Raw genomic sequence first — 11,736 nt, forward strand, 5'->3', positions numbered from 1 at the left:
CTGTTTGATTGCTCTGTCTGGAAGCACTATATTCAATAGGTAGGGAGAGAGTGGGCAGCCTTGTCTAGTCCCTGAATTTAGCGGGATTGTTTCAAGTTTCTATCCATTTAGTTTGATTGATGTTGGCTACTGGTTTCTGCGTATTGCTTTTATTATGTTTAGGTATTGGCCTTGAATTCCTAATATTTCCAGACTTTTTCATGAAGTGGTGTTGAGTTTTGTCAAATGCTTTCTCAGCATCTAATGAGATGATAATGTGTTTAATAAAAGCAACAGAAAACCCACATACATGTGGAAACTGAACAACTCTCTACTCAATGATAATTTGGTCAGTGATGAAATAAAGAAATAAATTAAAAACTTCCTGGAATTTAATGAAAATATCAATACATTGTAACCAAACTTATTGTTAAGAGAAAACTTCATAGCACTGACTGCATTGGTAAAGAAACTAGAGAGATCTTACACTAGCAGCCTAACACATACCTGGGAACTTTGGAACAAAAAGAAACAAACTTACCCAAGAGAAGTAGATGGCAGGAAATAGTCAAACTCAGAGCTTTAATCAACCAAATATAAACAAAGAGAACAATACAAAGAATCCATAAAACGAAAGCCTGGTTCTTTGAGAGAATCAGCAATGTAGAAAAACCCCTAGCCAAACTAACTAAAGGGTCCAGAGGAGGTATCCAAATTAACAAAATCAGAAATGAAAAGGCAATAAAATAATCATACGATGCAGATGGAGGGAGGGAACTGGAAAAGAAGGGGGATGGGGAGGGGAATGGGAAGTACAGAATGAGGTGTGGGGAGAACAGGAGAGATGGTGAGAATCTGGAGAAAGAGGAACACTCCTCCATTGTTGGTGGGATTGCAAACTGGTACAACCACTTTGGAAATCAGTCTGGAGGTTTCTCAAATGTTGGGCATTGCACTACCTAAGGACCTAGCTATACCTCTCCTGAGCATACACCCAAATGATGTTCTAACACACAACAAGGACACATGCTCCACTATGTTCATAGCAGCCTTATTTATAATAGGCAGAATCTGGAAAGAACCCAGATGCCCTTCAACAGAGGAATGGATAGAGAAAATGTGGGAGTGCTACTCAGCTATCAAAAACAATGACTTCATAGGCAAGTGAATGGAACTAGAAAATATCCTGAGTGAGGTAACCCAATCACAAAAAAACCACACATGGTAGGCACTCACTGATAAGTGGACATTAGCCCAAAAGCTCCAACGTTGTTGAGCAAGTGTCTTTGTGAAATGTTGGAGAATACTTTGGGTATATTCCCAAAAGTGGTATAGCTAGATCTTGAGGATCACCAAACTGATTTCCAAAGTGGTTGTACAAGTTTGCACTCCCATCAACAATGGAGGTGTTTTTCTCTTGTTTCACATCCTTGCAGCATGTGCTATCTCTTCATCTTCTGATATTAGCCATTCTGATGGGTGTAAAATAGAACCTCACAGTTGTTTTGATTTGAATTTCCCTGATGACTAAGGACTTTAAACATTTCTTTAAGGACCAAAGCAAATGGTTCTCTTGAGAAAATGTCCCTGACCATAAGCTCCTTCTAAAACATGTGTTTGCAGTATCCCTTGGTCATTGGTCTCTTGAGGTATGTATAACTGGTTTCTTATCTGCCTATGGCAAGATATTATTTGATACTTTATGTCAGAGGGCACAGGATATCTGAGTCTGTAAAGACACTCTTCTTTTCATACAGGTAAAAATGGATACATATGTAGAACTTTAGATATATATAGAACTTTAGAAGAGTGTCTTTATTTATGCACATGGTGCTTTTGGTGAAACTGCTATGAACGTGATCATATCATAGAGTTCACAAGGGAGTCTAGTAGAATGAATAGCATTCAAGAAAAGGAGTTGCACATCATAGGAGAATCACTATAAAAGCAGTTAATGTCTTATTGGGAAAGTATAGCGGGCTTTTTTAGATAGAAGCAATTTGTATCAGGGGAACTAAGACATTGGAAATAACTTTATAATGTCTTGGACTAATCAGACATATGTAGTTAAATATTCTGATAATTGCATAAATTATGTTAACTTACCACTTGGTAAATGGCAAAAATTAGATGATACGTAAAATAAAAGTCACAAATATTATATGCTTTTTATTCATTAACTTTCAAAACTGTTGGGCACAAACTGGTGGTCTTATAAAATTGAGTACAATTTCCTAGGGTCTTGTCAAGTGTGCTCGATGGCAACATCATAGACACCTGAGCAGAAATAAAAGTCGACATGGGAATCAAAATATCCCACATGAAAAATGCTTCTTATTGTAATTTTACTTTGAAATGTGATATGAGTGATTTCATAGCAATATGTAAATCTGCTAGGATCCAGAATTCTATTTCTTGTTTTGCTCATCAAAACTATTTATACTAATTTTATTTTTGAATTGTTAGGAGGATGAGGAGGAAGTAAAGAGTTTTGACAAATCAACATTTTTCTAGTTGTAACAGAGGATGAGAAAAAATGGAGTCATAAAAATGGTACTGTTAAAACGACAGCTTCTTGAAGCTGACAGACTTTATTTTATGTACATACTTAAATATTTTAAATGACATAAAATTGTTTATATTTACCATAATAATTAAAAATAAAGGTGTTTTTAATTAACCAGGGAGACTTCGGTTTTGTTTAAAGAAGATTTGTGACAATTTGGAAGCTAAAAATACAAATTGGTTGAGCTAGGAAGATAATGACCTTGCAGTGCTTATAGACAGAGAAGGGGCATGAATAACGGATATTTTGTTTCTTTGGCCACTTTCTTTGGTAGTGTCTATCCATTTAACTCAAATCTTTATTTTAAAGTAATTATAAAATTTGATCTTTATGATGATTAAAAGTCTGGAATTCTATTTAGGAAGATTCTATGTAAATCCAGGTAAAGGCTTTTGTAACACTGTACCCTGGCATCTCATCTAGAAATTTTGAAAGCCTGTTCCTCCCGATTCTGATTGGAATTTGATGTTTTGTCTAATGTTTTTAAATATTTGATGTCAAAGTGTATCAGTTTCTACTTTTGATATTTGAATATGTTCTAGAGTTACATCTTATTCTAATTTCAACCTCATTTTAAAAAATCTCAATTCTTGTTTGGATGGTGTAAATTGGCGACCTATAGACAGATGACTTTCCAACTGCAGAGACTCAGTCAAACATAGTTCCGAGAACTTCAGCACTTGAGAAATACTTTGGATATAATACAAAATTTGTCATTTCTGAAGACCTGCAAGTCATGTTTTACAAATTGTTTTCATTAGTGTGAATATAATACTTTCTCTTTTCTTTTCATGGTTATATAAATTTCAAGTTACACAGCTCTTTTTAAATTTTATTTTGCCTTTTTTTGTCATTTTCCTTTTCTTCCTCCTTTCCCCAATTCTCCTTCCATTTCTCCTCTTATATTTCCTGTTATGTCTGAACTCTGCCTATCTCTTTTATTCTCTTCTTTGATTTTACATTCAGATATATTTTCTTGTGGCTTTTAACAATTCAAGTCCATTTTATGTTCCCCAGCAAGGATTTATTTGTTTCTGTTTTTAATCTACTGTAATTCTGCATTTTGAGAGTCTGATAAGAATAAACACTTAGTTCTTCCATTTATAGAGTTATTGTCTAATTTAGGGAAACTTTATCAGTGAATTACATCATTAGTAGGCACTATTATAAAAATATATACATATATTAAATTTATTATCAAGAGATCATAATTTTACAACTAAAACAATATGAATAGTAGTATAACCTATTATTGGATAAAAAGATTGAGATACATTTTGAAGTATATATATATATATATGTGTGTGTGTGTATGATTTGTAGTTTTGATATCCTATTCTTACTGATACTATTTCTTTTTTATTTATTAATTTTTCAAAATTCCTGGGTTCTATCAAAGGTAAATTATAAAAATAATATTTATTTAATATTTATGCATAGAATATACACACAACAAATACATTATTATGATTCTAGTTGTTTGATTCTAAATCTTAAGAGAAAAATCAAACGTTTTAAGTATATTTGACAGGTAATCTGAAGCTCATAGATTTAAGTAATCTTGGTAATTTGAATCCAATGACCATATTCTGTTTATTCTCTCATGTTGCTTTACCAGATATAAGAATACAAGTAGATCTGCAATATGTGATAAATCCTTGTATCAGGGAATTGAACAAAAATACTTTCTATGACATCATAGTACTTTTCAGCGGTTTGATCTGGAAGATTATGAACTGGATAATTCAGGGCAGTAGTTCTCACTAAATCCTAGTGCTTTATGCACCAACACTGTGTTAGAATACATATTCATACAGTTGAATTTGCCATAGTGGAAAATATTTGGATAAGTTTTTAAACACCTAACTTTCCGTGTCTACCATAATAACAATTGGGACATGACAGTTCACTGACTTACATCACTCTGTGGCCCATTCAGAACCATTCCATAGAATTGAACCACCAGATATAACCTCTTATATTCTGTGTGGTCACTTTATTAAAGATCTCTGGGCATATTGTTTTTCCCCTCTCTATCTTAGTAAGTTGTAATTAACAAAAATTATATATCATGTGACTTTTCAATAAATATTTACAAAATGAAATGATCAAATCAGGCTAGTTAACATATACACACCTTGCGTGTTTGCTATAAAATAATTTGAATCTCTCCTTAGTTTTTCCCAGTGTGCCACATGCTGCTATTAACTACAGTCAAAATAATGAAAAATTAATCCTCCCATCTTACTGGATGTACCTTTCAACCAACATGTTCTCATCCTGTCTCCACAATCCATTTCTTTATTGTATGGTCTACCAATGTGTTCTTTGTCTCTATGACTATGATTTCAGATTCCACATTTCAGTGAGACATTGAGTGTTTTTATTTTCTCACTCCTTTATTTATCTTAGCATAATGACTTCCAAATTTATTAACATTATTATGATACAAAAAATTTCCTTTTTAAATGTCAGAGAATATTTCTACGTATGTGTGTGTTATTATTTTATTAGTGAGCACAGGTTGGTTTTATATACTTTTTTTAGTAAATTTCTATTGAAATAAAAATTGAGAGATAATTATTCATTATAGTTAATTTCTCCTGTATACATATCCCCAAAAATAATATTGCTAGATCCTGCTAGATTACAAGTCCTAGTTTTTTTCCCTTTTGTTTTTGTTCATTATTTTCTTCTTTCCTTCTCCCAGCACCTGTCAATTGCCCATAGCTCCTCAGGTAGGGATGGGACTTCATGAACACTTTTTTCTTTAGTATGGCTTGAATTTTTCAGGTCTTGTGCAAGTGTCACCCCCTTTGTGAGTGTGAATGCATTTGCACAACTGACATTCTGTGTCTAGAAAAACAGCATTACTCGTATTATTCACCATGTCTTGATTTAAAAATCTTTCTGCTCCTAGTCTACAATAATTCTAGAGCCCTGAGGGGGAGAAGTGTGATGCAGATACCTTTTTTAAGGCTGAAAATTCTCCAGTCTTTTATCATCTTCACCTGGGTCAGTTTTTTTAATTCTAGATCTCTTTCTTTATTGTCATTTACAGTAAAACTTAGCTTCCCTAATGAGGATTGAAATGCATTAATCTATGAATATCACAATAAGTCTTTAGGAGTCTGTTTAATATCGTGTCGATTTATTGGAGTAATACTAGTAGACTATGCCCTCAAATTGTGACTTTTGTCATCACTAGTTTGGCCCTATTTCAACTTAGAAAATAATCATGGTGCTGGAAGGTTCTATGCATACTATTCAATGAGAAAAGCAGTCATAAATCATGTTATATTTAGAGGTCCTGACAGAACTACTTTCAAGAATTGTGAAGTGATGTTTCAGCATGTGTGAAATTTATACTTCTCTGTTAGCCATGTCCAGAACTTGTTCAGACATCTGTTGGTCTTTAGGCTGGTTGGGATATTAAAGTACAAATAGGATTTCATACATCTCAGATTTTTCCCTTTGATTCCATTAATATGATTACCATAATTTACAGCTTCCCCTGATTCTCCTTTAGGTACTACTGAAAACAAAGCCAATGAAGAGAGTGAATCATTCTGTGACATCAGAGTTTGTGTTCCTGGGACTCACAAACTCCTGGGATATTCAACTGCTTCTCTTTCTGGTATCCTCAATGTTGTATGTGACAAACATGATGGGAAACTGTCTAATAATTTTCACTGTGGCTTCAGACCCTCACTTACATTCCCCTATGTACTTTCTTCTGGCTAACCTCTCCTTCATTGACCTAGGTGTTTCTTCTGCCACTTCCCCCAAGATGATTTCTGACTTATTAAAAAAGCACAAAGTCATCTCCTTTAGAGGCTGTATTACTCAAATCTTCTTCATCCATGCAATTGGTGGTGCAGAGATGGTGCTGCTCATAGCCATGGCCTTTGATAGATATGTGGCCATATGTAAGCCTCTTCATTATCTGACCATGATGAGCCCCCAGATGTGCATCTTCTTTTTAATTACTGCCTGGGTAGTTGGTCTTATGCACTCTGTAATACAACTGGTTTTCATAGTTAATTTACCTCTCTGTGGTCCTAATATATTGGATAGCTTCTACTGTGACCTTCCTCAATTTATCAAACTTGCTTGCATGAACACACATAGACTGGAATTACTGGTCTCAATCAGTAGTGGATTCATGTCTTTGGGTTCTTTCTTCCTACTGAGCATTTCCTATATTGTCATCATACTTACTGTTCTGAAACACTCTTCAAATGGTGCCTACAAAGCTCTTTCTACACTTTCAGCTCATGTGAGCGTAGTGGTTTTATTCTTTGGTCCTGCCATATTTTTCTATATATGGCCTTCTTCTACACACCTGGATAAATTTCTGGCCCTATTTGATGCAGTTGTTACTCCTTTTTTGAACCCTGTGATCTACACATTGAGGAATAAAGAAATGAAGATGGCAATGAGGAGAGTATTCCGACATCTAATGGGCTATAGACAAATCTCTTGAATAACTACATTGATTGTGAAGAGTATTAATTAAGCATGAAAATTAATGGTTGGCCAATCTCTGAAGAAAATCTGTGTTTGCACACAAACACACACACACACACACACACACACACACAATCATTCATATATACAAACCATTTTGTATGATACTTGTAAGAAAGGCACAATTTCTTCCAAATGAAGACAAAAGTTCCATGTATTTATAGTACAAAGGCTATATTAATTGGGAGCTTTAATTCTTATTGATTAGCATTAGTTTGGAACAAACTCTTTGATATAAAGAAATGGAAATGTTTCTTTAAGACTTTCAGAACATGAAAGTTTTTCATTTTTAATAGAAAATGCTTTCATGATTTGTAATTTCTGACTATATTCCATGGAGCATCTACCTTGGGACATTGAACTAAGTAATTTGCATATATCTTTTCCAATTTGGGGGACTTTTCTGGTATTGGAAGAAGGTAGGAGTTTTCAGAGAACCCATGGGGTCTAAAGTATGCAAGTAGAAGTTTTGGGAACTATGTGTGGAAGAACAAGAAGTCAACAAAATGTACTGACTTATCCACCTAAGGAACAGTTTGCTACTCAAAGCCATTCATTTTCCATATGCCTTTCTTATATATTTTCTCTGTTTCTTTAAAATAATCATTTAATTTTTGTAGACTTCATACATAAGTATAGTAATTTTATCATTTTCATATTTCCCTCTTGCCCTTGTAACTCATCTGATGTCCTTCTCTAGTCTCTCTCAAATTCATGACTGCTTCTTTAATTATTAATGCTGTGTGGTGTGCACACACACATACAGATAGATTTCTGAGTCCATTTAGTATTGCAAATATGTACATGTGTTCATGCCTAACCACATGGGATTGAATAACCACTCAAGAATGTCATCCCTTGTGAAAACTGATTAATGTTCTTTCAGAATCCACTGATGGTCTGTAGCAGAATGGCTGTAATAGGTTCTCTTCTAGAGTTTAATGATGTGTACAGCTATGAGTATTTTTCTAGGCTTACAGTACCAGCCATGGATTTCTTCATGTTGAGTCCAGTTAGACAGCTATTGGTTATTTTTCAGGTGGAAATGCCATTCTTGCACAATTGGGGTTATCTTGGCAGGTTGGTCATTGTTTTAGTTCATAGACTGTAGAGCTGGGTAGCACTATTCATTTCTTTTATCTTTTGCAGCTTGAATAGCACAGTCAGATATTATGGAATAACTGAATAGAGAAAGATAAGAGATCACATTACTTAAGGCAATAGAGGGGTAGTGCTAGCCCTGTTCATTGCCATAACAATGATGTCATTATGAGTGCCACATGTCAGTCACATAACTGCAACTGTTGACATTTATCCTATTTGTGTTCCTACATTGGCATTACCAAAATTCAGATTATATTTTTGTATATAAATAAAATATATCAATATTAAAATTTATAAAGAAATATGAATGCAGATAATGATATGGCTTAATGGACAATGTATTTGATGTATAAGCAGGAAGAATGAACATTATTAATAATGCTGTTATGCTTGCAGACAGGAGCCTAGCAGAACTGTCTGAGAGGCTCTGCCAGCAGCTGACTGAATCAGATGCAGAAACCCAATTCAAACACTGGAAGATTCTTGAGGTCTCTTATGGAAGAGTTGGGGGAAGGATTGAGAGTCTCAGATAGAAGATGAACTCTACAGGAAGACAAAAAGTCAACTAACCTGAACCCTTGGAAGCTCTTAGGGCATGAGACATCAACCAAAGATGATACAAGGACAGGACCTCCCCACACATATGTAGTAGACATGCCTCTTGGTCTTCATATGGGTCTTTCAACAACTGGAGCAGAGGCTGTCCCTAAAGCCATTTCCTGTCTGTGGATGTCATTCCCCTACCTAGGCTGCCTTGTCATGCCTCAGTGAGAGAGGATATGCCTAGCCCTGCAGAGACTTGATATGCCAGGATAGGAGGATACCTAGTGTGGGTCTCCATCCTCTCAGAGGAGAATAGGAGGGAGTATGGGGTACTGGAGGGGGGGACCAGGAGGAGGGGGGACTGGCCTGGCTATAAAGTGAAAAAATAAATTAATTAATGGAGAAAAAAGAATAGCCACCTTCAAAAAAAGAACAAAACAAACAGAAGAAAAAGAACACAAGAAAAGTACACGAACCAGATACATATACAAAGGTCTACTCATTTGCACACTCAGAATTTCCATAAGACCACTAAATGGAAGCCATAATATACATACACAAAGGACCTGTAGAATAAAAAGAGAGAAAAACAATGTAAAAAAGCCGTGACCTGACATTATGAGACAAGGAACCTCCAGTGATGCTACTGAGTTCATTTTCTGTTGGCCATCTAGTGCTGGGCATGCAACCTATCCTTCAGAGTAGTAACTTTCTCTAGTTAAGACTCCCTTGAGTGAAATAAATTTTCATTTGCAAGTGATTATCAATTGGAGAAAGCTTCTGGGTCACAGACAGGGTCATGTGTTCACGTCTCCTTTCAGCTCTAGGATCCCATCTGGCTCAGACCAGGACAGGCTTTCTGTATGCTACCTCAGTCTGTGTGCTCATATGAGATTGGGTCATGTTGATTTAGAGTGCCTTGTTTTCTTGGTGTCATTCCTTCCCTCTCATCCCGCTTGCCTCCTCTCATATTTGCTTTGCCCTTTATTCTGGGAGGTATAAGTCAGTAATAAATGGGCTAATGAACTGAGACAACTCTTCTTTTTTCCCATTAATTAATGTATTTGTTCGTTTTATATTCTCATCATAATCCCCCTCTCCTTCCAGTCCTCCATCTCACAGCCCCTTATCCCATCCCTCCTTCCCCTTCATTTCTGAGAAGGGTAAAGTTTCTCCTCTAGGTACCAACCCACCCTGAGATATCAAGTCACTGCAGGAATAGATACATCATCTATCACTGAAGCCAGCCAAGACAGCCCAGTTAAAGGAACAGGATCCACAAGGAGATAACAAAGTCAGGTTAAGCTCTGCTCCAGTTGTTGGGAGACATAACATGAAGACCAATTGCTTGTCTGCTGTATATGTGCAGAGTTGGGGGGCTATGTCCAGTCCTTGTATGTTCTTTGGGTGATTGTTCAGTCTCTGGGAGCCCCCAAGGGTCCAGGTTAGTTGACCCTGTTGGGATTCTTGTGGAATTCCTATTCCCTCTGGGTTCTTCAATCCTTCCCCCACCTCTTCCATAAGACTTCCAGAGCTCCATCTTGTGTTTCACTGTGGGTTGCTGCATCTGGGTTAGCTACTGAGTGGAGCCTCTCAGAACACAGTTATGCTAGGCTCCTGTCTACATGCACAACAGAATGTCATTAATAGTGTCAGGGGTTGGTGCTTGCCCATGAATTGGGTTTCAAGTTGGGTCAGTTATTGGTGGCCAATCACCCAGTCTGCTCCAACTTTGTCCTGAATTTCTTGTAGACAGGGCAAATTTTGGGTTGAAGTTTTTGTGGATGGGCTAGTATTATTACATTTATACTGGAGGTCCTGCCTGGCTACAGGAGGTGACCTCTTCAGGTTCCATAAGCATCTTGGCTAAGGTCATGTGCATTGATGCCTAGGAGCCTCCTGCCACCAGATTGATTTCCAGACTGGTTGTACAAGTTTGCACCCCAACCAGAAATGGAGGAGTGTTCTCCTTTCTGCACATCCTCACCAGCATGTGCTGTGACTTGTATTTCTTTTATTGCTTCTATTTTCATTTTTAGTTCTTGGATATTTTTATTAATATCCTTCACCTATTTGCTTGTATTATCATGTATTTTAACTCTGTGCTTCATGATGAGTCTTGTTTCTTAGAGCTTTCTTTTCTTTTCTTTTTATCACTTTATTTATTTATATTTCAAATGATATCCCACTTCCCAGTTTCCCCCTCACAAACCTCCATCCCATAAACCCTCTCCCCCTCCCCTTGCCTCTGTGACGGTGCTCCTCCACTCACTCACCCAGTCTTACTTCACCTCTCTAGCATCCCCCTACACTGGGGCATCAAGCCTCCCTCCCCTTCCATTGATGTCAGATAAGATCATCCTTTGTTACATATGTATCTGGAGTCATGGCTCCCTTCATGTATACTCTTTAGTCCCTGGAAGCTGTAGGTGATCCAGTTAGTTGATATTTTTCTTCAGTTTCCTTCAGCTTCTTCAGTCCTTCTCCTAGCTCTTTTATTGGGGTCCCCAGGTTCAGTCTGATGTTGGTTGTGAGTATCTGCTGTGAGTATCTGTTCATAGCAGCCTTATTTATAACAGCCAGAAGCTGGAAAGAACTCAGATACCCTTCAACAGAGGAATGGATACAGAAAATGTGGTACATCTACACAATGGAATACTACTCAGTTATCAAAACAATGACTTTATGAAATTCATAGGCAAATGTATAGAACTAGAAAATATCCTGAGTGTGGTAACCCAATCACAAAAAAACACCCATGGTAAGCATTCACTGATAAGTGGATATTAGACCAAAAGCTCGAATTACCCAAGATACAATCCACAGATCACATGAAGCTGACCAAAAGATAACCAAAGTGCAGATGCTTCACTCCTTAAAAGGTGGAACAAAAATGTTCATAGGAGAGGATATGGAAGCAAAGTTTAGAGCAGAGACTGAAGAAATGGCCATTCAGAGCCTGCCCCACATGTAGCCCATATATGTACAGCCTCCAAAACTAAATAATATTGATG

At 36.5% G+C, this 11,736-nt stretch overlaps 1 protein-coding gene across 1 annotated transcript; it reads left to right on the top strand.

The window, feature by feature from the left end:
• Positions 1-6,095: 6,095 nt before the first annotated feature.
• Or4f60 (olfactory receptor family 4 subfamily F member 60) lies at positions 6,096-7,031 on the top strand. The gene has a single exon (NM_001000600.1). It carries the CDS (start codon positions 6,096-6,098, stop codon positions 7,029-7,031), a length of 936 nt encoding a protein of 311 aa, NP_001000600.1.
• Positions 7,032-11,736: the final 4,705 nt, after the last annotated feature.

This window comes from Rattus norvegicus, chromosome 3 (genome assembly GCF_036323735.1).
Source record: "Rattus norvegicus strain BN/NHsdMcwi chromosome 3, GRCr8, whole genome shotgun sequence".
NCBI lineage: Eukaryota > Metazoa > Chordata > Mammalia > Rodentia > Muridae > Rattus > Rattus norvegicus.